The 24,763-nt window shown below is 40.0% G+C and overlaps 3 protein-coding genes across 3 annotated transcripts; all 3 read left to right on the top strand.

Moving 5' to 3' along the window:
* The first annotated feature begins 1,859 nt into the window (after positions 1–1,859).
* On the top strand, positions 1,860–7,865 carry LOC121966898 (keratin, type I cytoskeletal 50 kDa-like). Its single transcript, XM_088069049.1, has 9 exons — positions 1,860–2,425; positions 2,631–2,713; positions 2,868–3,024; positions 3,098–3,259; positions 3,350–3,475; positions 4,393–4,607; positions 6,657–6,696; positions 7,446–7,660; positions 7,799–7,865. Exons 1-9 carry the CDS (start codon positions 2,015–2,017, stop codon positions 7,863–7,865), a joined length of 1,476 nt encoding a protein of 491 aa, XP_087925175.1. The 5' UTR covers positions 1,860–2,014.
* Positions 7,866–11,965: 4,100 nt separating this feature from the next.
* On the top strand, positions 11,966–14,613 carry LOC121938344 (keratin, type I cytoskeletal 50 kDa-like). The gene is made up of 7 exons (XM_088091076.1): positions 11,966–12,536; positions 12,702–12,784; positions 12,938–13,094; positions 13,169–13,330; positions 13,421–13,546; positions 13,914–14,128; positions 14,463–14,613. Exons 1-7 carry the CDS (start codon positions 12,138–12,140, stop codon positions 14,548–14,550), a joined length of 1,230 nt encoding a protein of 409 aa, XP_087947202.1. The 5' UTR covers positions 11,966–12,137; the 3' UTR covers positions 14,551–14,613.
* A 1,350-nt stretch (positions 14,614–15,963) lies between these two features.
* LOC121956200 (keratin, type I cytoskeletal 50 kDa-like) lies at positions 15,964–20,621 on the top strand. The gene is made up of 7 exons (XM_088069048.1): positions 15,964–16,368; positions 18,141–18,223; positions 18,367–18,523; positions 18,598–18,759; positions 19,166–19,291; positions 19,900–20,114; positions 20,603–20,621. Exons 1-7 carry the CDS (start codon positions 15,964–15,966, stop codon positions 20,619–20,621), a joined length of 1,167 nt encoding a protein of 388 aa, XP_087925174.1.
* The last annotated feature ends 4,142 nt before the right edge of the window (positions 20,622–24,763 follow it).

Genomic DNA, 24,763 nt, shown 5'->3' with positions numbered 1-24,763 from the left:
ACTTTTGAATAATGGCAACAAATAAGAGTTTCCATGTAACAGATTACATAACAAATCAATTATGTATTTTGCAACCAAATAAAAACAAATCAAATGAAGTTGTTAATTTTCATAGCGTAGATAGCAAGAAGTGCTTGATGGTCTTTAGAGTTAACTGATAGAAAACAAGTAGCTGACCTTTCAGTTTTATTAGAATGACTCAGGGATTGGGCTTGTCATCTCTGTTTCTATTTTAAAGTGCTTTTATTCCTACCTACCAGACAGATCTTTTAGTGTTTCCATACCACAGGAGTCTGTCCTTGGACCACTACTGTTTTCTCTGTACATATTGCTCCTGGGGCATGTTATTTGTAGGCATAATGTAAGCTTCCATTCCTATGCAGATGACACTCATTTGTATCTCTCTTTTAACCACAGTGATTTTCATCAAATTAATACATTCAAAAACTGCACCCATGACCTTAAAAGCTGGACCACCCACAACTCCCTGCAGCTAAGACTGCAACTGAGGTAATTAATATTGGCCCTGGCACAGTTAATGCTTGTAGTCCACAATACCAGGGCTAACTGTTCCAAAATACAGCCCAAAACTGTAAAAATCTTGGTGTCATATTTACTAATAACCTATACCTGAACAAGCATGTTAATACGGAGGTCCAGTCCTCTTTTCTGTAGCTCAGGAGACTCTCAAAAATAAGTTCAGTTTTATCCTGTAGACATCTAGAGATTGTCATACACGTGTTTGGCTATCCCTTAATGGACTACTGTAACTCCTACATATGTCTGAATCAACAATATTTACACAAATGACATCTTAGGGCCAGTTAAGGTGCTGACTCTCTGGAGGAGCCTCCCTGAGGAGATCAGACTGACAAGTTCCTTATGCATATTTTGAAACCATCTCTATATATATATATATATATATATATACATATATATTACTCAGTTTTGATTTCACAATGTTTATGGCCTCAGCAAACTTTTTCCTTTATTTGATTTATAAATTAAGATAACATTAGCTTTTATTGTCTTCCTTAGGAGAAAAAGGAGACAATAAAGGTTTATTTTAGCATTATAGCATTATATACAAACATACTTTTAGTCATATACAAAGGCATTCTCTTACCCTTAAAGCTAGTAATTGTTGAAGTCATTTTATTTCACAAATTTTACTCTCTATCATGTGTTTAATATATATATATATATATATATATATATATATATATATATATATATATATATATATATATATATATATATATATTAAAGCAATTTGTAACTTTGTTTTGAAAAGTGATATATCAATAAAGGTTGTTATTATTATTATTACTATTATTATTGTTGTTGTTGTTGAGGCCTATAAAATATGCGTCAAATTCCTCTTGAAGTAAATAACACTTTTTGCTTTAAGTGCCCTCAGCTTAACCTGTGATGAGTTAATTTGCTTCAGTTGAAAGGGTCACAAGCCATCGGAAGGGTCATTGCAAGTATCTAAACAAAAAAAAGACAAGCTGTCAAAGCGTGAAAAATGAGCTCAGGTAAACATGCTAGTTTTTAGATTTGTGATGACCTCTTAAGAAACATTTGAAATTCAGACTGTTGATCTTCCTTGAATCTATCTGTTGACAGGCCTGTAAGCTGTGACACACTTGAGGTCTGGTCCTCGGGGCTCGGTGTGGACTGACGACACCGGACCATCCGGAACAAACAGCTGTCAGGCCACTCTGAGATGTCAGCCATAGGCCTGGGAGGCCCAGAAGCCTCTCTTAGAATAGTTGGAATAGTCTTTCTCTCTTAGCTGGAGATCCATCTTACCTGCTGGATCCTAACCACTCAGCTCCACCAGGTTGGATCTCTAGGCCCAGGGGCTGACCTGCGACCCACCTGGCATGTTTGGCATCCAAACACAACCTACCACCATACCCCACAGCATCTTTTCGAGGCATAAAAGGAGCTGCTGTCCCAGCACTTCTTCACTCTCTGCTCAGAGCCGCCGACCAGCCGACCAGCAGCCATGACCTCCTTCTCCAGCCGCAGCAGCTACATATCCTCCCCAATGAGAAGCTCCATCATCATGGCCCCCGCCATGTCCCACCGAGCCAGCAGTGGGGCTGGCAGTGTGTATGGAGGAGCTGGAGGGTCTGGAGTCCGTGTCTCCAAGGCCTCCTTCGTTTCCTCCGCTGGTGCTGGAGGTGCCTTCAACCTAACTGACCTGGCTGATGCTGTTGACGTAACTGCCAGTGAGAAATTCACTATGCAGAACCTCAATGACCGCCTGGCCACCTACCTTGACAAGGTGCGCAACCTGGAGAAGGCCAATGCTGAACTGGAGCTGAAGATCAGGCATTTCCTGGACAATAAAACCTTGCCGGAGGCTCATAACTACACCAGCTTCAACGTCCGCATCAAAGACCTCCAAGACCAGGTGAGTACACAAACTAAAAACTTTTTGATTTTTTTTCATTCTGATTTTAACTTTTTACATTTTTGATTTAAGTTTAAGTCTTTGAGTGTACAATGGCTTTCTTAATTTTATTGTTATTTAAGTTTTTTTTTTTTTTCAAATGCATTGTCTTCTCTTGTAACTATTTGAACTACAGTGCTTTAGTTTGAATTTGTCAACTTTTCAGATCAATGCCGCTGCTCGTGAAAATGCTCTCGTCATCCTCGCCATCGACAATGCCAAGCTAGCCGCCGACGACTTCAGAGTCAAGTAAGTGTAAGACTTTGTTTCTTTTATTATCAAATTGTGTGTCAAGACCGAATCATAAAACAATCTGATTGAATGTCTTATTTTGAACACCTTCCTCCCAATCATCTCAACAGAGAGGTGAGTGCTTTGATCTCATTCTCGTTTTTTTTTTCAGATATGAGAACGAGCTGTCCATGCATCAAACTGTCGATGCTGACATTGCTGGGCTGAAGAGGGTCCTGCAAGAGCTGACCCTGAGCCGGTCTGACCTGGAGAAGGTGGTGGAGGGTCTGAGAGACGAGCTGGTCCAGTTGAAGAAGAACCATGAGGAGGTAAGATCACTGAAAGCAGACAGTAAAACAGATAAGATAAAATGACAGAAGTTTAACTAGTGTCCTCCTGCAGGACCTGCTGGCTCTGAGGGCCCAGATGAGAGGACAGGTGAATGTGGAGGTGGACGCTGCTCCTCAGCAGGACCTGTCCTTTGTGCTGGCTGGAGTCAGAGAGCACTATGAACAAGTTGCCAGCAAGAACCGCAGAGACCTGGAGGCCTGGTTCCAGGCTAAGGTGAGACAGTGTTGGTGTAATGCTACATCACGCTGCCATCTGATATTCTGATATTTGATCAATAACATCATTAGTTCCTGTGCTCCACAGACAGCTGACCTGAACAAAGATGTATCTTTGAGCACTGAGACCCTGCAGACGTCCAGGACTGAGATTGGAGAGATCAGAAGACATCTCCAGACTCTGGAGATCAAACTGCAGGCTCAGATCAGCAAGGTAAGAAAACTCTAAATCAGTCAACTTTACAAAGTCATCAACTGTAGAAAACAAATTCCTCTTGCATGTTGTATTCATAACTATATTTCTTTGCGGCCTTTAGCTTAATGGGTGGAGTGTGCACTCTCAACACGTTCTCGTCCCAGCTTGTCATATGGTGCCACTCTGTCAGTAACCTTCCATGTCTACTTAGGTATTCAGTCAGCTGTTTACGCCCGGGGATACTGTTACTGTGATATCAACGTGATATCAACAGTCACAGATGGTAAGATTTAGGCAAAGGAGGCACACGGTAAGGTGTGGAAAAAACAAACTCACATCCTCACAGGAAGGGAACCCTGGACTCCTGCAGCAAAGTCTGATGTAAGTGGTGCCCTTCCCCCCCTTCCAAAAGGTGTATAAGCAAACTTGCGCTTGTTATATTACATTGTTGACAGCAGCATTTTTACCTTACGCTGTCCTTCTGCATTGCATGTGCACTCTACTGGTTCTATCTATCTGCCTTTTCAAGAGACGCAGACTGTGTGTATTGCATGTGGATGTACCTAGTGGTGTCCAGCTGTCGTATGATGACAATGTCACCAGTTCTGTCCGGCTTAGTTCTCATCTGATGCCGTACAGCCGCATTCCAGGTGAATGCAGAGGTAGCTTTTTGGCGTTGTGCTCGTACACTGAAAGCACTGACAGAGCAGACATATTTGACCTTTTTTCGGAATAAGAACGTCCTGACACCCAATAGAGGCTCAGACCTTGGAAGCAGCCCGGGTTTGGGTTCTTTTCTGCCTGGTATTCCCCCTCTCTCTGCCCTCTTTCCTGTCACACTTCATCTGCTGTAAATAGGACATTGTCCATAAACTGCCCCCTTAAAAAAAAACAGCTGATCTGACCTGATCGTTTTCCTTCTTCCTCCTGAACAGAAAGGAGCTCTGGAGGCCAGTCTGGCTGAGACCAGGAGCCGCTACGCCAACATGCTGGCAGGTTACCAGAGGCAGGTGGAGACTCTGGAGGAGCAGCTGGGCCAGCTGAGGGCCGACCTGGAGAACCAGGGGATCATGTACGCCGACCTGCTGGACATCAAGACCAGGCTGGAGCTGGAGATTGCAGAGTACAGGAGGCTGCTGGACGGAGGAATGTGAGTAGAGAGAAAGGTTCAATAACCTCAATGTGTTTTTACTGCTGGTAACACTTTATTTGTTGAGTAAATTGGACAAATACACAAAAATCAATTAAAAAAATATATATATATATATTTTTTGTCTCATGAGACAGAAATAGAGAGAGACATATTCAAAAAGGGTCAAAATAAACTTGAGTATTTCTTTTTTGTCCTGCAGTGTAATCACAACCCCCACAGTGGTGCCCACTGCACTAGTAGTGACCTCCTCTGCAAAGTAAATCAGCATTAGCAGTTAGACATTTGACAATATTTGTAGTTGTTTGTAAATTGGACAAAAACTCACAAAACAGCTTGGCATATTAGCATGTTAATATTTGCCAATTTTCAGTATACAGTATAAGTATATAGCCAAGGCTGATGGAAAATGTGTAGTGGACATACTGAAATGCTGACCTGATGATGGTGCTAGATGAAGAGTCAGACATTAACATCCATTACTGTTTCTAGCATGGCTTGAAATGTTCTTTAAAATTGTGATTTTGTATCATCATTTAAAAACGTCATTTGTCTGTTTGTATATATCACAAATAATCATTTTCAGTTTCATCAGACAGAAATAGAGATAATAAATAAAAAAATAAAAATAATCAAAATAAAATATCAAAATAAACTGACATATTTCTTTCCTGTCCTGCAGTGTTATCACAACCTCCAAGGTGGTGGAAACTGAGCAGAAAGAGGAAGCCTCTGCACAATAGATCAGCAGCAGCAGTAAGACCAGAATACAGCCAAAATCAAATGCTGTAAAATGCAATCTGAGTCTGTCTGAGGTTTTCAATAAAAATTAAGTCTGACATTGTGTTCATGTGTTTTTTTATGTTGTGTTTTTTTATGTTTAACTGCCAATAAACATAATTATCACTGAGTTAATAATAATAACTATAAACAAATAAGAAAAAAAACAACAACAGATGAGACAAGAATAATGAGGTGATCCTTTTTCCTCTGTCCAAAACTGCAAATGCAGCTGGCTAGTTAGCTAGCTTACTTAATAATCCCACAGAGCTTTTACAACTTCATTTAAAAAAAAAAAAAAAAGTGTGAAACCTAAATAAAAACAGATTGCAGTTATTTAAAATTCCATTCTGACTTACACTCAATTGAATGTAGTATGAAGACAACATAATTGAAGTTTAAACTGATTTTACCCTAAAAAGGCACCCTAAAAAGGCTCAGCCGTTCACAAGCAGGTATGATTACTTTGTGGAAAAACTGAGGGCAAATAGCCCCAAAGAACAAAGTTTCTCAATGCACCATTGCAAGAAATGTAGAATTTCAACATTTTCAAATATCATCAAAATATTTGGAGGATCTGGAGAAATCTTTGCACATAAGGTGCCAGGCTGAAAAACAACATTGAATGCCTGTGTGCAGTGAGGATTGGGATATTATTTAATCTATATAATACAACATTAGCTCAAAAGATAGCCATATAACTCTGGGAACATGGGAATTTCACCCTGAGAATTATTACTTTCTCCAGTAATATAAAGAGGGCACTCAGGTTTGCTATGCAAATTATAAAATAAATCACGAAATAATAATAATAATTTAAAAAAATACAATTATCTGCAACTTGCTCAAAAATAATCACAGTAAACTTAGTAAAGTTAATAAACGAAACATCAAAACACTAATTGCAAGTTACAGTTCAGACTTATCTTTACCAACAACACCGCAAGAAATAAAGTCAAACGATAAGCAGCTGGTCAACCAAATAATGAAATAATCAGGTGATGAATCAGGAGACTTCAAATGCTGATTTCCACAGTGCAGTGAGTTCTTGATTAATTTTTTGAGTATACTGTTGTTGGTTTGTATAGTCCTAGGTACTCTAGTATCCATGTGTGGGGTACTGAATTGTAGGCTTTCTTGTAGATAATCCAGATGATGCTCAGGTTGGTCAGCATAGACTTAGAATCTTGGGTGACTGCTCCGTCAACCAGTAACTGGTGCTTTGACCCTCTGGTATTTGCTCATGTATTGACTTTTTTGCTTACTCAGCTTAGCTGCTATGATCTCTGAGAGGAGCTTCCATGTTGTGGTAAGGAAGGTTATTGATTGGTAGTTAGTAAGTGTTGCACCCTTGTAAGTATCTGTCCGAACTAGTATTGTCTAGCCTTGTGTTAGCCAGTCTGGAAGAGTGCCGGCTTCCAGTGGCTCAGTTATTTGTGTTGCCAGGTGATCGTGCAGTGCTTTTAGCTTTTTCAGAGAGTAGGAGTGGATCATGTCAGGTCCTGGTGTTGTCCAGCTCTTCATGCCTGATATTCATTGAATGTCTGCCCCGGTGATGGTGACTGGTCCTTGTTCTGGGAGGTTGTGTGGTCCACCTTCCACTTGGCATTAGTGTTGCGTGATTCCTCTTTTTCCCAGATGCCCTTTAACTATCCCACAGTCTCAACTTTTGTTGGGTTTATTCTTTTGTTATAGTTCTGTTGCAGCTAGGAGTATGCCCTTGCTGGATCTTTAGAAGACATGCCATTTATTCTCTTGGCCTCCACTTCTCTAGTTCAACTTAGCAGCCAGAGGTGTTAGTCTTTGTTTGGCAGTCTCTAGAGGCTTACTTATGGACATCTTGTTGTACTTCATATTTCTCCAGGATCTGTCTGTTATGGCCCCCTTCTGTACCTCTGTTAGTTGACGAAGGTTCCTCTGGGCTTCCTTGATCTTGTCTTCCAACCTTCTCCAACCTTCTTTCAACCAGTTAGTCTTATGTATAATGTATTTAGGGGTTATCTTGCTGTTAGGTCAAACACAGCTGACCTGACTGTCTTCATTCTTCTTCCTTAACAGAAAGGAGCTCTGGAGGCCATTCTGACTGAGACCAGGAGCCGCTACGCCACTATGCTGGCAGGTTACCAGAGGCAGGTGGAGACTCTGGAGGAGCAGCTGGGCCAGCTGAGGGCCGACCTGGAGAACCAGAGGATCATGTACGCTGACCTGCTGGACATCAAGACCAGACTGGAGCTGGAGATTGCAGAGTACAGGAGGCTGCTGGACGGAGGAATGTGAGTAGAGAGAAAAGTCATCCAAGTTATTTCAAACATTTCTTTTCAAACAATAAAAATCATAATTTTCAATCTCATCTCACAGAAAAATAATACAAAAGTCAAAATAAATGGAACTTTTTCTTTTCTGTTCTGCAGGATAGGAAGAAGGATAGGAAGTGAACTCCTCTGCAAAGCAGATCATCATCATCAGCAGCAGCAGTAAAACCAGAAGAGAGATAGAATTAAATGCTGTAAAATGTAAATTAAGTCTCTGTGAAGTTCTTAAATAAAAAGTCTGACATTGTGTCTGCTGTTTATGTGTTTTTGTCATACACTCCGCTTTACATTTGCAGAAAAAGAAGTATAATTTAAGGGAAACACCCCGCCCCCTCCCTAATTCAGGTGTTAAAAGGGCATGTTGGCAAAAAACTTTATTAATTAATTAATTTTATTTTATTGGTTTGCCTAAATAAAAACTAACAAAAAAAATGCAATATGAATGCTGTGATATTGAAAAGCTGACACCAAACTAGATTGCTAGCTTCAGAAGATGAATAATTGGTTTGAGTGGAGGTGCTCAAAGTATGAATATATTTTGAAAACAAGGCTTTAAAATTACTTGGAAAAAACGTACATTTTGCATGAATATAAGTTTTAATTTTATTTTTCAGTCTTATGTCAAAATCTTGTTTTTCCAAATTACAAGATTTTAAGTTTCAATTACGATATCTAAATTCTTTCAAAACACAGGAAATCATCAACTATAACAAAGGTTATTTAATTATTTTGATTTGATGTATTGTATGAGAGCATTTCTACGGTGTGTCAGAGCAAATTTTATATGTAAACACTTTTCAACAGTTTTTATAAGCACTTTTTAGTTGTGCATGTGAGCGTATCATTTTTCCATTTTTGGTTCAGTTGAGTGCATTTCATTTGTGTGTAAAAGCATTTCACTTGTGTCAGGTTTTAAGTTCAGTATGTAAATGGGTTTGGTTTAACGTGTGTGTGTGTGTGTGTGTGTGTGTGTGTGTGTGTGAGTGTGAGTGAGAGAGAGAGAGAGAGAGAGAGAGAGAGAGAGAGTAAAACCATAAATAACATTAAAGCTAATGAGAAACTACTTCCACAGAAAGGGGAAAATTTTATTTCTAAATTGCATGGTTTTAGGATGACCAGAAAAAGTTTTTGTTTATCACTCTGTGGAGTTATACTATGGAACAGTTTATGTGTTGAGCTAAAGCAATGTCCAGACATAAACCAGTTTCATATTCTGTATAAAAACAACATTTTCACAAGGCACAGGGATAAAGAAAGGCTTTGAAAAAAGGCTGTAAATGTAGAAATGTAATTTTATTATGTGGTTGTATGTATATATTTAATTACTTATGGGGAAGGGGTGGGATTGAAAAAGTTTTTACTTCCTCTCACTCCTTTTCAAATATGTGAAGCGAGTCATATTTTTCAGTGTTTGTAATTTTTACTTTGCTTTTTGTCAGTGTGTTTGGCAATATTTCTATATTTCCTTTTTTACATGTTCGAAAATAAATAAAAATCAAATCAAATCAAAGTACATATGCATGGTGATTGTGAATAATGTCCCCAACAGCCCATAGACTGCAATGTTATTGTAGCAAGTGAATCTGGGTGATAAAGCCTTTGCCTTAATGCCAGAAGGCTTCAAAGTTAGTTTAGATTAGATTAGATGTACTGTGTGGGTGTGTGAATAGGCTGGTGAAGGAGCACACCAAACATTCTCCAGAGTAGAATAAGTTGGTTAAGTTACCCAACAAGTAGTTTCAATAAAGCAATCTGATGACAGCACACCTTCCTCGTCACTAAAATATCAGTTCACTTATTTCTCAACTAGTAGGTATTCATGAACCATGAGGGTGTTTGTTAGGCAGGAGACAGGGAACAAATTAGAGTAGTACCACTGGCTAGAGGTCGCATGATGCTGAATGTCAGTTAACCTAATTGCTGAAATGCAGCTGGAATTATGAAAAGTCAACTCACTCATGGTGTAAACTATAAACCAAAACTAAGATGACAAAAAAACAGTATAAACTGCCATGTTTTGAACAGACACATTATAAACACTGACAAAAAGTGACACTTCACATTTTGGAAAACAAAACAGCTTATTTAACCACAAACTGGAAAATACTCAGTCCAGATCTGGGCATAATGGGAAATGCGGGCGTCGCTACAGTACTCAAGCTAAGTGACTGTGACCGCAGTGACACTATCAATAAGTGTGAGTCTGTTAGTCTTCTTTAATATCTCCCTGAGGACAGAGCTGTAAGCTGTGTGCTGTTGGAGGTCCTCAGGGCTCTGTGTAGACTGACGGGACAGGAGCAACAAGTCCCCCAGGGACCCAACAACTGAACAGGTCCGTCTGGTGAAGCTCCATTCCTGCTCCCTCATCTATCAGGTGTGCACTGACAGTATGACACTAAAGACAAGTTTCACAGACAGAAATTAGAAAACTTTAGAACAAACAGCTGATGATAATCTGCACATCACGGTGTGCCCGCTGGAATTTTGATAGTCTTTTTGGTTCAGAGAACATTATTACTGTTTCTCTTACACAATTAATGGAGTTATTCTGACAACATTCCATCTCTTTGTGATTAGATGATTTAAGTGTACTTTAAAAATGTATCAAATTAGTCTAATATGTCTTTGCATTTCCTCTAAGGGGCCATTTTCAAGACAGTTCTTGCACGAAATGTGAAATTTTTGTTGTGGTTTGGCCTTTCGTTTGCACGACAGCAGTGTTTTGGGGGCCTGAAAACACAAACTTTTGAAACTACATTCCAGGGTGTTCTATTGAAAATGCAAGTCCAAACTGTGCGGATCCTGTGAGAACAGTGACGTCATGGCAGCACTTTGCCCACGGGCTCGGTGTTCTTCTATGGTGTGTCATTTTAAAATTATAAAGTTATGGCTGGAATCATACTACAGGGTTTTTGGTTGTTTTTGTGGATCTGTGTACACAATGATCATTTTCACAATGTTGTGAATATTATATTCTTTTAAAAGTGCAAAGGAAAGCCTTTTCGGTTTTTAGAAGGGCCATTCTCGTCTGAACGTGGCTTGAGTCTGTGCTTCCTCACCAACCCAGAGGAGTTGCAAGACACAGCTGAAGAGTCACAAGATTACTGAAAAGTAGGGAACGTTTGTAGCAAAATGAATGTAATTAATGTCTCACAAACATGTCTGAATTTATTTTGTAAAATATTATTTGACTTTACTAGTCTTCTTCAAGACTGCAGAACTTGTTCAAAATAAAAGTCTGATAAATAGAAATTACTTTTTATACCCAATGGTACACCTGAGAAAACACAAACCGGACAGAATTTTTTATTGACTTCAGCTCTTGATTTTTAGTCTTTACTAATTTCTACTTATATAATGTAAAATGTACATAAAATAGTAATCTGATGATTTACAATAACCTTTATTTCCCCTCCTATCTGAGCCACCAACCTTGAAAAATGACTAAATGTCATTTTATATTTAAAATTCATCTCTTTAAATGATGCTTCCCTGCATGATGGTGGTGGGGATTACTGGAGGTCTTTTAATATAATGTATTTATTTTCACCTAAAACTGTGGAGCTAATGTCTCTTTTCTTTTATTTCAACTTCAAAGTCCTCCAAATCAGTGGACACCAACATGGGGGTAAAGACCCCCAAAGGGGTCGCAATATAACCCTTAGAGGTAACAAGTAGATTAGTTAAGAAAATATTTTCTGAGATGTTCTTTTCTTTAATCTGTAAAGAGTGATATTTATTTCTCAGGAGGTTATTCTTGATACATTTTATTGACCTAAAGTGGTGATACACTGATAAGTTTGTGTTAATGTGCTTTGATTTTAAGGATCATAAGCTAAAAAACACTCTAAAGAATTTATCATGAATTTTTAAACTCATGGAAAATGAGCTGTCAGACTATGAAAACTGAGCTAAAAGAAACACTCCTTTTCAACTTTGTCATGATGCATTTTGCAGAAAATTGAAAAGGATTTAATAGTCTATACAGCTTAGGTGAAATTCCTCGAACCCTAAAGAAACACTTTAACTTCAGACTGCCTCCATAAATATATCTGTTTGACAGGCCTGTGAGCTATGAAGCATTTGAGGTCTGGTCCTCAGGGCCTGGTGTGGACTGACAGGACCGGAACAAAAAGCTGTCGGTCCCCTCGGAGATGTCAGCAATGGGGCTGGAGGCCCTGAAGCCTCTTCTGGAGGAGCTGAAATCGACTATCTCTCTCAGTTGAATACCCACCTGACCTGCTGGACCTCTACCACTCAGCTCAGACTGGTTGGCTCTCAGGGCTTCCATGGCGGCACTGTGACATACCTAGCATTTTTGGCATCTCAACCTGACCTGCCACCACACCCCCTGCCTCATTTCGAGGCATAAAAGGAGCTGCCGTCCCAGCACCTCTTCACTCTCCACTCAGAGCCGACAACCAGCCGACCAGCAGCCATGACCTCCTTCTCCAGCCGCAGCAGCTACAAATCATCCCCCATGAGGAGCTCCATTCTCATGGCCCCCGCCGTGTCCCAAAGAGTCAGCCTGGGGGCCGGCAGCGTGTACGGAGGTGCTGGTGGGTCTGGAGTCCGTGTCTCCAAGGCCTCCTTCGTTTCCTCCGCCGGTGCAGGTGGATTCGACCTGGCCGACGCTGTTGACGTAACTGCCAGCGAGAAATTCACCATGCAGAACCTCAATGACCGCCTGGCCACTTACCTGGACAAGGTGCGCAACCTGGAGAAGGCCAATGCTGACCTGGAGCTGAAGATCAGGCATTTCCTGGAGAACAGAGCCTTGCCAGAGGCTCACAATCACACCAGCTTCAACGTCCGCATCAAAGACCTGCAGGACCAGGTGAGAACACAAACTAAAAAGTTTTTGTTTTTACAAATTTTGATCGTAAGTTTTAAATGTAAGGTTTAAGGTTTAGTTTTAAAATGCAGTTAAGGTTGTTTGAGTTTTAGAAATCCTTTATGTTTTTAAAAACTGAGTGAAAGTTATAACTTTTTGACTTCTCAGATCAACTTTGCTGCTCGTGGAAACGCTGGCGTCATCCTCGCCATCGACAACGCCAAGCTGGCCACTGATGACTTCAGAGTAAAGTGAGTCTGAGACTTTATTTTTTTTAACAATGAATTGTGTGTCAAGACCGCAACATAAAATAATCTGATTCAATGTGTTCTTTTGAGCACCTTCTCCATCATCATCTCAACAGTGAGGCAACTTTATTTAGCTCATCCTTGTTTTTTTTTCAGGTATGAGAATGAGCTGGCCATGCGTCAGTCAGTGGATGCCGACATCGCCGGGTTGAAGAGGGTCTTGCAAGAGCTGACCCTGGCCCGGTCAGATCTGGAGATGCAGGTGCAAGGTCTGAGAGATGAGCTGGTTCAGCTGAAGAGGAACCATGAAGATGTAAGACCACTGAAAGCAAACAGAAAATGAAATAAAGATAGAGTGACAGAAGTTTAACTAGTGTCCTCCTGCAGGACCTGCTGGCTCTGAGGGCCCAGATGGGAGGACAGGTGAATGTGGAGGTGGACGCTGCTCCTCAGCAGGACCTGTCCTTTGTGTTGGCTGGAATCAGAGAGCACTACGAACAAGTCGCCAGCAAGAACCGCAGAGACCTGGAGGCCTGGTTCCAGGCTAAGGTGAGACGTTGCAGGTGTAATGCTACATAATGCTGCCATCTGATATTCTGATATTTGATCAATAACATCATTAGTTCCTGTGCTCCACAGACAGCTGACCTGAACAAAGATGTAGCTTTGAGCACTGAGACCCTGCAGACGTCCAGGACTGAGATCGGAGAGGTCCGAAGAACTCTTCAGACTTTGGAGATCAAACTGCAGGCTCAGATCAGCAAGGTAAGAAAACACTAAATCACTTAACTTCAACAAGTCATCAATTAAATTTGTTCTGTTTGTTCTGTTCCGGATTATCATGTAAATTTTTAACCTTTCAAGGAACTTTTTCTTGTGCTCATCAATCACGCCCTACTTTTTGCTAGGAAAAGACAAAGAAAAACAGTTTAGAAGCTACTCAGCTTCATTCGCATCACTATGGTAAAAGATCATGTCCAACTACTAAAAGAACCCCCTTTTTCTATTCATTAAAGAAGGATAGCCATTAAATATGAAGTAACACTGGCTAGAAGGGGGCTTTAAAGGATTATCTTACTGTAAAGTCAAACTGACAGCTGACTTGATCTTCTTGCATCTTCCTCCTGAACAGAAAGGAGCTCTGGAGGCCAGTCTGGCTGAGACCAGGAGCCGCTACGCCAACATGCTGGCAGGTTACCAGAGGCAGGTGGAGGCTCTGGAGGAGCAGCTGGCCCAGCTGAGGGCCGACCTGGAGAACCAGAAGATCATGTACGCCGAACTGCTGGACATCAAGACCAGACTGGAGCTGGAGATTGCAGAGTACAGGAGGCTGCTGGACGGAGGAATGTGAGTAGTAGGAAAAGTTGGATGACTCAAGTGTGACTTCACTGCAGTTACTTCTTTAATACATGTTGTGCAAAGTGGAAATACTCATGAAACATCTTAGCTTAACATGTAAGCATGCTAACATTAGCTAATTAGCAGCAATGATACAACTGAAATTGAAGGCGATGTCATTGGTATTGATTAGCCATAAACTAAAAGAAAATAATATTCACTGTTATTGAATGACCACATGACGTTCCGTCTTATTTTGGCAATTGATGAATGACTGGCATTGATTATGTTAATAAATAGAAAAAAGACAGAGTAAACTGAATTATTTATTTTCCTCCTGCAGCATCATCACAAATCCCAACACCACCATCACCCCAACTACCACCACCATCACCACTGTCACCACCACAAAAAATACCACCCAGGAGTAACCATTGGGCAGGAAATGGACTTCTCTGGAAGCGTGATCAGCAGCAACACTTATGACAGAATAAAGCCAGAATGAGATGCTGTAAACTCTAAAACTGAGTCTGTCATATGTTCCTCAATAAAAATGAAGTCTTACATGATTTCTGTGTTTCATGTTTTTTATTTTTTTATTTTGCGATTGGCAGTGTTAAAATTCGATCAAGATTTTGGATCTGCACCAGGACAAAACAGCTCCAAAGGTGGCAGCAAACGACAACAAGTAGCAGACAAGGTGTACTCTGAAGCAAGACTGATAGGATGTGAGATGTTTTAAACCTATAGCAACACCAAGACTGTAAAAATAAATAAAGTAGCTAATGTGACGTCACTCATTGGTTTGTGGACTGTGAATGTTTCTTTTCAAGATCAAACTCCACATGTTGGAGTGGCCTTTATTGTGACCATCCTAAAGGAAAAGCGCTCAATAACACAGATTTTAACACATAAAAGAATAAAAATTGAGGGGAAAAATTTACAAGACAAGGACAAAAAGGATTCAAAAACTAAACAAAAAAGGACACAATAGAGTAAGAAAGAGTAATAAAACACAAAGTTACAAAAGAGAGAAAAATAACAAAATAATATGTAACTATGAATAAATTTGTTGAAGCAAAATTAACCCTTTAACACCTCAATTGAGATTAGTTTTCTTGTGCTGCGTTCAGACGATTTTCATAAGCACCTCTGAAACCTGAGAAAATTGCTATGATTTCTGTAAATCAACGTGAAAATTTCTTAAAAGAAAAATGATCTGAAAATAAACCTGGGGAAGATTATTAGATATAATCAAAAAATAAGGGGAAATGTTCAGAAAACTAAATTTATTATTCTTTTAATTTTATATTTAAAATATATACTTTTTTAGCACTTTCTTGAGGTCATTTTCTTGTTTTTTGTTTTTCTTTTTTACTTTTTCTTTGCTTATTTCCGGGTAATGTTCTTGTGACTTTATACTAACTTCTTGCTACTTTGGGGTCATTTCTTGTTGAGTTGCTAATCACCCTCTTTGAAAATATTTGAAAGATATCAAGCCAGTTTGCTGAGGTACCAAAGAGTTTAACAGTCATAGAGGATTATAGAGTCTGAAAAATAGAAAAGAAATCTCTTATCTTTGCTATTTTCTTGTGAAGCACTGAATAGCTGTCTCCTTTCCCCTCCCTGACGGACAGGGAAAGGAGAGAGCTTTAGAAATCCAGCCTGCTGCACCTCACCTGTTCATCTAAGACCTGTTTGCGCTTCACTGTTTGCACAGTGGGAAGCCCCTCTGGCATGTTTAGGATCCCAGCTTCAGGGAGTATTTGAGTCATATAAGGAGCCCTGCATTTCAGCAGCTCTTCACTCTCTGCTCAAAGCCACTGACCAGCCGACCAGCAGCCATGACCTCCTTCTCCAGCCGCAGCAGCTACATATCTTCCTCTATGAGGGGCTCCACTATGATGGGCCCCTCCTCCTCCCTCCGGGTCGGCAGCATGGGGTCTGGCAGTGTGTACGGAGGAGCCGGAGGGTCTGGAGTACGTATCTCTAAGGCTTCTTTTGTTTCCTCTGCCGGTGCTGGCAGTGGCTTCAACCTGGCTGATGCCACCAATGTGTCCATCAATGACAAGGCCACCATGCAGAACCTTAACGACCGCCTGGCCAGCTACCTGGACAAGGTGCGCAGCCTGGAGGCGGCCAATGCTGAGCTGGAGATGAAGATCAGACAGTATCTGGAGAGCAGAGTCATGCCAGAGGCCAACAACTTCAGCAGCTTCAATGTCCGCATCAAAGACCTGCAGGACCAGGTGAGGACACAAAGACAGAATGTGCATCTTGTGCAGAAAATGGCAGATTATACCGATTCTCCTTAGGCTGTACGGGCGTTCTCTAACCTCACTTTAGCCTTTCAGGCAGGACATCCTTACAAGCCAGTCTCAATATGATTGGCCTGTTGATCATATCTTAAGGGGGTTTCATTTTAGTTAACTATGCATATAATTCACATTCTGGTTTTAAAATACCGTTTAGAACACTAATTAGAATAATACATTTCCAATTAATAAATTGATCATAATGTTTTGTGATTTAAAAAAAAAAATTCTCCATTAATGGGTCACGGTCCAGAAGTGTGTCCATTCCGCATGGACTCCAAGCGACTTGTGAACATCTCAAGTTTGTAAAAAAGCAAAACAAAAAAACCCAAAACAACACATTTTTCAGTGCAGTGAATATACAGAAGAAAGCTTGTATTTTTAAGTGTTGTTCATTCTTAACATAAAAAATAATAAAATATATCTTATTTTTCCTTTGTCCTCTATTCCAACGCATTGTTTCGATTTTGTGAAATAAAATTGAATATGTGGTAATTTTTTTAATGTGTGGACCTTGAACTAAAGACTACGGGAAAATCTGGAACCTGTGGCTGGACCGTGCTAGACTATAATGCAATTTATTTACATCGATCACAGGGTTAACACTGCAAAAGTCATTGCAGAAAATCATGTTTATGTTTTATTTGTTAAAAGCCTTATTCTCATTAACACAAATGAACTTAAAGTTTCCCCAGTAGTCATTCTGTATTGGTTGTACTGCAGTAATTTGCTTTTTGAATTGCCTTTAGGACTACTGACATACTTTTCTAAAAATGAGTTAAAATAAGTTACCTTGCAATTAACTTGCAGTGGACCTTACTTGAAGAATGTACAACTTTCACAGCTGAATAATATACACATATAACTAACAGGATGTTTTGGGGGGTTGGGATTTTTTTTTCAAGTTTTGCAAACAAAAATGTTGAGTTTGTACAATTAAACAAACAAGTGACTAAAGGGTAAACAACAGACAGCCTAACATATGACAAGTAAATATGTACATGTTTGTTCAGTTATCCTCGGTAAATATGAGTTAAGAATGTTTGCAGTAAAAGATGTTTGGATTGCAAAGTATATTTCAACACTTCAGGGTGGGGTGGCAGTGGGGTCGACAGGTGACATAATTTGGTGATGTAACCAGAGAAACAAAGCCAACTGAGCACGATTAAATTAAAAACTGTTTGTTTTGTGAAATATAAGTTTAGTTTAGTATAGTTTAATTTAGTTTTTAATTGCTACTATGTTCTTTTAGATTCATTGAGTTGTAAAACTTATTAGGGTTTTTGAAATTTTATTTTTAAAGAACACACTAAATTGATTTTTTTATTATTTTTTATTTATTTAATGGATAACAGTTTGTTAATGTAATTTCTGGGTCGTAGCTTTCAGTTAAAAGTTTTAGTTGACGAAGCATTAAGGTAAATAACATTTCTAGCAATGTAGTTTTAATTTTAGATTTTTTTTAAGTTGAAAGTTTGAAGTTATGAAGTTAATATCTTTGGTTTTTAAATGTAGGTTTTAAAGTTTCATAATACAGAAGTTTTTAGAGCCACCTGGTAGCCACAGAGTTCCATGCAGCCACTACAGATGTTCATTTACCAGTTTGATTTTAATTTTGATCTTTAGGGAAGCTGAAATAAGTCTCCCAAAGCCTTTCAGTCAAACTGCCAGTTACCCACACAGATTCTGTCTTTCTTTCTGCTCAGATCAGGCTTGCTTCTCGTGACAACGCCGCCTTCATCCTCACCATTGACAACGCCAAGCTGGCCACTGATGACTTCAGAGTCAAGTGAGTGTGAGACTTCGTTTCTTTTTATGTGAAATTGTTTGGTGAGCCCACAACATAACATAATCTGAAACAATTTGTCTTTTTGAGCATGTTCTCCACAGTCACTTGGTGAGTCTCTTAAACTCATTCTCGTGCTCCTTCAGGTACGAGAATGAACTGGCCTTACGTCAGTCAGTAGAGGCTGACATTGCTGGGCTGAAGAGGGCCCTGCAAGAGCTGACACTGAGCCGAAGGGACCTTGAAATACAGGTGGAGGGTCTGAAAGATGAGCTGATCCAGCTGAAGAAGAACCACGAGGAGGTAAGACCACTGAAACCCGACAGAACAAGAAATTAAGATAAAATGCAAGAGGTTTAATCTGCGACTTCTTGCAGGACCTGCTGGCTCTGAGAGCTCTGATGGGAGGTCAGGTGAACGTGGAGGTGGACGCTGCTCCTCAGGAGGATCTGGCTGCCATCATGGCTGGAATCAGAGAGCACTACGAGACTGTCGCTGACAAGAACCGCAGAGACCTGGAGGCCTGGTTCCAGGCCAAGGTGAGGACATAAAGTCCTGTTCAATGCCCTGAATGTGATCAATGCTGCTCCCTTCTGTCCAAAACCTGCTCCTACAAAAGTTACATGATAACCACCTTTTGTTGTTCAGTGTTTTTGTTTTATATATGTATATTTTTCAAGTTTCATAAGTTTTTATTCCAGTGACCTTTTAGTCATTTAGGATTTGTTTTTCTTTTTTAAACCAAGTAGATACGTTTGTTTTAGGTTTTTTTTTTTAATTTATACTTTTTCAGCTTTGTATTTTTTTTTCTTTGTACTAATTGACTTTTTATTGTTTTCAGTTCTTCTGTTACAAGATATTTAGCAGATAATATCACAATACATCACGTTGCTGTCTGATATTCTCATATTTGATCAACAAATCACTGGTACTTGTTTTTCACAGACAGCTGACCTGAACAAAGAGGTGGCTGCCAGCACAGAGACGTTGCAGACATCCAAGACTGAGATCGGAGAGATCAGACGAACTCTTCAGACCCTGGAGATCAAACTGCAGGCTCAGATCAGCAAGGTAAGAAAACACAAAAATATTTGTAAAAGGCCATTTATCACCAAAGTATAACTAACTGAAACAACAATCAGCTTGTTGTGCTAATCGGGCATACAGCTTAAAATTTTTGGGGTGAAACTTGTTAAATTTGGTGATGCATTATTTCCATTAATCTACATTCCATGTATTCTGCGTGCAGCTGTATGTACTGGACCATGACCCCTTAACCATGATGGTTCTGCACCAATGCACAAACTGTTACAGCCCCGGTCTGTGTTGATTAGAGGTAAAAGGGCAACAGCATTATCCAAGGGGGAAATCTTTATCAAGTTACAAAATTGCTGTTATATTTGAAGCGTTCATATGGAGGCAGGTTTTATCAGATCAGCTATTATGTCATTTGGAAAAACAACGTTGAGATAGTTCAACAGAAGTGTCTGGTCTGCCCTGGTGTTTTGATGGAATGTAGTGGTTAGAGTAGTTTTTGTGATGAAAAACGTTTATCTAGAGCTGTATCATGCACTTTCACTTTGAAGAAGTATCTCAGTAAGTATAAGGGTGGTCTTACTGTTGAGTCAAACTTATAGTAATACAGTTGACCCCAGTGTCTTCCTCTTCCTCCTGAACAGAAAGGAGCTCTGGAGGCCAGTCTGGCTGAGACCAGGAGCCGCTACGCCACCATGCTGGCAGGTTACCAGAGGCAGGTGGAGGCTCTGGAGGAGCAGCTGGCCCAGCTGAGGGCCGACCTGGAGAACCAAAAGGGCATGTACGCTGACTTGTTGGACATCAAGAACAGACTAGAGCTGGAGATCGCCGAGTACAGGAGGCTTCTGGATGGAGAGAGGTAAGCAGAGGGAAAACATACAACAAAACAGCATTCAGTGATGCTGGCAGCTCTGCAAGGCTGTACTTGACAAACTGATAGCATACTTACATTAGCTAATTAGCAGTAGAAACAAAGTACAACTGAGGTTGATGGGAATGTTATTAGTTCTGCAGGTATTTGGTCATAAACCAAAGTGTCTGACACAGTAAAGAAAATAGCATTTATTTTTTGTAAACTTTTTTGTTTTTTAAATCTCCAATGAGATCAGTTTATGTAGATTTGAGACACAGAAAGAAAATACAATACTAACATTTTTAATGAAAACATCTATGGTTGTAGTTCGGGGAATAGCTTCCACTTTTTGAATGTTACTTATCTTGTTTATGGGGATAAAATTACCAGCTTGAGGTTGTGATGTGAAGAAGAAATCAGGAAAAGAAAGAAATAAAAATCAATAAATAAATGAAATGTATTTATGTGTTTTTCGTGTCTTGTTTCTTTGACAGCACAACCCCTAATGTGTAACCATCTTGCACGAAATAGACTCCTCAGAAAGCGTGATCAGCAGCAGCAGTTAGACCAGGATAAAGCCAGAATCAGCTGCTGTAAACTGAAAACAGAGTTTGTCTGACGCTCTTAAATAAAAATGAAGTCTGATATTGTTTCTGTGGTTCATGTGTTTTTATTTCATAATAACAGATCGGCTGCCACTTTGCCTTTATTGTTATTATAAAAATAGATTTAAGGTTGAGGGTCATTTCTGATGTATGACTCAGCCAACACAAAACATTCCCTCAACATCCCTGGAACGTTCTACCCAGGTTTGTATTTTGATAACCCCCTCTCAATGTGCTATGTGAATGTTGTGCAGAAATTTTTTTTCCAACATTTCTAACACATTCTAATAACAACATGAAGTAACTTTTTTTCTAAAAAGAGTTTAACAATTTTATTTTATTTTTTGTTAAACCAAACATTTTCCAAACTTTTTTTGGATGGGGTACCATTTTTTTTTTTATGTTCTCCCGAGGTTACCTGCCGGTACCCTCTCAGATAACCCTCCCATAATGCTCTTAAAATGTTGTGCAAATGCTTTTGTTCAATGTAACATTCCCAAATTGTTCTAATAACCACATAAAGTTGTTTTTATGGCTGTTATTTTGATAAGTCTGTGTACCTAGCACCAAAAACTGTTTCCACTGAACATATAATCCATTGCTCTCTACAGCCCTCATTTTCTTTGTTTTCCATTCTGGAAAACACTCTCAATACTGTTTGTGTGTGTAACAAACTTTTAAATTCTTGAACACCTGTCTAGATTTTTATTTTTTATTATTTCAAAGCTGACTGATTTGTCGCAGCAGCTTACAAACTTTAGATATTATCGCTGGAGCAACAGTAAACTATACTAAAGTTACTCATTACAGGTTAATGGACTGATATGAAGTGTAATTGTTGTGTTGGAGAAGACTGCCCTCCTATGGCAAAAGTCAGGAACAGCAACACATTTTTTTCACTATTTCCTGTACAATGATCTATGACTACTTATTTACCACTTAGCTAAAGTAAAGGTAGATTCCTTATTCTTTATGGTTGATGTTTACATCCCACCTCAGGCCAGTCTTAGTGAGGCCTTACAACTCCAGGCCCACCAAATTACTAATGTGGAGAACAACTCCATGCTCACTGTTCATGGGGAGTATGCACACCTCAGCAACAAACCTCCAAAATACAGACAACAAATCAAGTGTCCCAACAGAGCACACTGGATCTTTGCTATATGATATTTAAGGTCCAATGTGTAGGACTCCGTGGCATCTATTTGCAGAAATGTAAGAGAGGGTTTGTATATTTTCATTAATTCATAATTACCTCAGAGAATCATTTTGCATCCATAACCCTAGAATAAACTCTTTATTTCTTAATACTGAGCAGGTCTTCCTCCACAGAGTCCACCATGCTGTTTCTACAGTAGCCCAGAATGCACAAACCAAACATTCGCTCCATAGTTCTTCTACATGCTTGGCACACAGGAAAAAGTTTTAGCTCTGCAACCTCACCACTAGATGCCACTAAGTCCTACAAATTGGAGCTTTGAAGGATGCCTGCTGTTCTGTTCCTCATGCAGGTTTTGGACTCTGTTTCCACTGTCTTGTCCATCTTCTCACAACTAATAGGCACAAACTAAAATCTCTCAAACCTGTGGTCAAATGCTCTGTAGCTACAGACCTAGATAACTGACTAACAATGTGACATCTTACATCAGTTTTTGAGAAGATGTGTGCCAACTAAAACCTTCTGCACATTCAACAACACGTTCTCATGCAAAGTCATCATATATCACTACTTTGTAGTGGACTTCCTCATCTACATGTTAGGTTCTTGGTATCCTTCTGAGTCTGCTGCTGATTTACTGGGATGCAGCTACCATGATATCAACACAAGCACAGGTGAAGTGTTCACAGCCCGTGATTAGGGCCTGGCCTTTGAGATGTATGATCTTGTATAAGAGTTTTCCAGAAGACTTTAAGTGCCAGTTCCAGTGCTATCCCTTTCTCCTAAATTAACAGTCTGTAGGTACCTGGCAACACATTCTCATCCCAACTCGTCACATGGTGCCACCATGTCAGTGACCGTCTGCTTCTACTTATGATGTTTAAGGTATCCTTCTACATCAGCTGTTTATGCTTTGGGATGCCATTAACATGATGTTAACAAATGCACATGGTGGGATGACGCAGCATGGTGGTTATGTTTCTAAAACAGAGCATGGCAACCAAGGTAGGATGTCGTGATGGTTAGGATAAGGCACAAAGTCATGGATGGTTAGGTCTAGGCAAAAAAGGGACGTCGTAAAGTGTGGAAAAAAAACTCTCACATCCACACGGGTAACAAATTCTGGACTCCCGCACAAAAATCGGTTGCCCTAAAATTGCACTTGTGCACCTTACATCATTACTGGCAGTGTTACCACCTGAAACTGTCCCCCAGCATTTCATGTGCATGCAACCGGTTCTGTCAGGCTGTTTTCTTAAGTGATGCCCCCCATGCGCATTACATATGGGTGCACATGGTGTTGCCTGCTGGTGTATAATAACTACACCACTGGTTCTGTCTTTGTGCGTTCTCATCTGATACTATCCAGCTGCGTTCTGGTTGGATGCGGAAGATAGCTTTTGGTATCACACTTCTATGCCAAAAGCACTTGAAGAGCAGATGTATTTGTCGAGTTTGGAGTGAGAACAGGCTGTACTTGGAGAGCGTAATATTTTCTGAGGTGGTAAAGTGTGTAAAACATTTGAGAAGCATTGCTCTAAACCAGTGACTGCACCTTAGCAGAACCATCTGTTAAACTCCTCAAATTTGCAGATGACAGAACCAGAATCAGGACTGCAGAAAGAATCATGAGTGTCGGTCTGTCCATCATTCAGGACTTAACATCTACAGAGTCAGGAAACAGGCAAGTAACATCACTGCAGCCCTTCACACCTTAGACACACCCTGTTTCAATTTGTCAAGTTTAGTAGTTTCTTCAGAACACTGAACGCCAAAAATACCAGATACAAAAACAGTTTCCTCCCACAGGCCTTCACCATGATGAACACTTAACACCAGTCCACAGTGTCAGGAACAATCCCTTGTGCTAAAACTCTCTAACACCAAATATCCACCTTACCAGTAAGGTATATATTTCATAGTCTAAATACTCAGTTCTTTCTTTTGAGGTTGCATACTTCCGCCTACCTACAATAAAGGTCCTCTGCTACTTTCATGTTTTTGTTGAGGGAGATAATACACGTTTTGAATATTTAAGGGACATGTCCCCTGCATCCTCCCAAAAATCTGTTATGGTAGAAGAACCGGTGGAGGTGAAGGACCCAGGAGCAAACACACAAACAATGGGGATGAGTGAATAAAAGGTTTGATGGTAGTTGATGGAGGAGTTATGGGGAATGTTGGGAAGGGGAATCACAGAAGCCGAGCAAGTGGAAAGACCTGGCGGGACTGGTGAGGCTGGAAGATGGTGGAGTCCAGAGTGGAAGGGGAAAAGCTGGTGGGGGCACACAGAGGCGAGAGGCTGGGTCGTGAGGCATTGGAGCTCACAGAGAGGAACTGGAAAAACACACAAAAAACCAATGAGCACAGAGATTCTTCGCAGGCAAAGAACTAACACTAGTTGTAATGCAAATCACAAGAAATGAAGCGGCCGATCTAACCACGTGTCAGGAAGTAACAATCTGGTACCAGAGTCAAGTGAAGCTGCAGACTTTAAGCCTTGGTTGATTGCTGATGAGATGCAGGTGAGGAAGTGCACTGTGAGCTCCAGCACCTGGAAGCCACGCCCAGCCCCTGCAACACAGCCAAAAAGGGAGAAACGTCTCAGCACACAAAAAACACAATCCCAGGAATTCCACCCGAAATAAAAGCCACCCAAAAACCCAAAACCCAAAATCTGCACATATGCATGTTTGATCTGTGGTCCTGGTAGACTTGTTTAGTTCTCCCATGACCCAGGGTGTGTCTGTTGCACAGTGGAAGTATAAGTTTATTTTTGTGTATTCATATCTGTTTGTATTGTGCATGATTTTATATTTTTCCTGCATGAGTTTATTGTTTACTGGTTTTTAGTGTTTATTTTATTGTGTTTTATTGCATGGCTTTATTGT

This window comes from Plectropomus leopardus, chromosome 18 (assembly GCF_026936395.1).
Source record: "Plectropomus leopardus strain MGB_pleo_1.0 chromosome 18, ASM2693639v1, whole genome shotgun sequence".
Classification (NCBI taxonomy): domain Eukaryota; kingdom Metazoa; phylum Chordata; class Actinopteri; order Perciformes; family Serranidae; genus Plectropomus; species Plectropomus leopardus.
The sequence above is the reverse complement of the archived record's forward strand: the minus strand, read 5'-3'. Positions and strand labels throughout refer to the sequence as shown.

Coding starts and splice junctions, on each gene's coding strand:
- LOC121966898 (XM_088069049.1), top strand. CDS start 2,015: ATGACCTCCTTCTCCAGCCGCAGCAGCTACATATCCTCCCCAATGAGA. Junction 2,714..2,867: donor GCCGACGACTTCAGAGTCAA/GTAAGTGTAAGA, acceptor TTTTTTTTTCAG/ATATGAGAACGAGCTGTCCA. Junction 6,697..7,445: donor AGAGGAGCTTCCATGTTGTG/GTAAGGAAGGTT, acceptor CTTCCTTAACAG/AAAGGAGCTCTGGAGGCCAT.
- LOC121956200 (XM_088069048.1), top strand. CDS start 15,964: ATGACCTCCTTCTCCAGCCGCAGCAGCTACATATCTTCCTCTATGAGG. Junction 18,760..19,165: donor AGGCCTGGTTCCAGGCCAAG/GTGAGGACATAA, acceptor TGTTTTTCACAG/ACAGCTGACCTGAACAAAGA. Junction 19,292..19,899: donor TGCAGGCTCAGATCAGCAAG/GTAAGAAAACAC, acceptor CCTCCTGAACAG/AAAGGAGCTCTGGAGGCCAG.
- LOC121938344 (XM_088091076.1), top strand. CDS start 12,138: ATGACCTCCTTCTCCAGCCGCAGCAGCTACAAATCATCCCCCATGAGG. Junction 12,537..12,701: donor TCAAAGACCTGCAGGACCAG/GTGAGAACACAA, acceptor TTGACTTCTCAG/ATCAACTTTGCTGCTCGTGG. Junction 13,095..13,168: donor TGAAGAGGAACCATGAAGAT/GTAAGACCACTG, acceptor GTCCTCCTGCAG/GACCTGCTGGCTCTGAGGGC.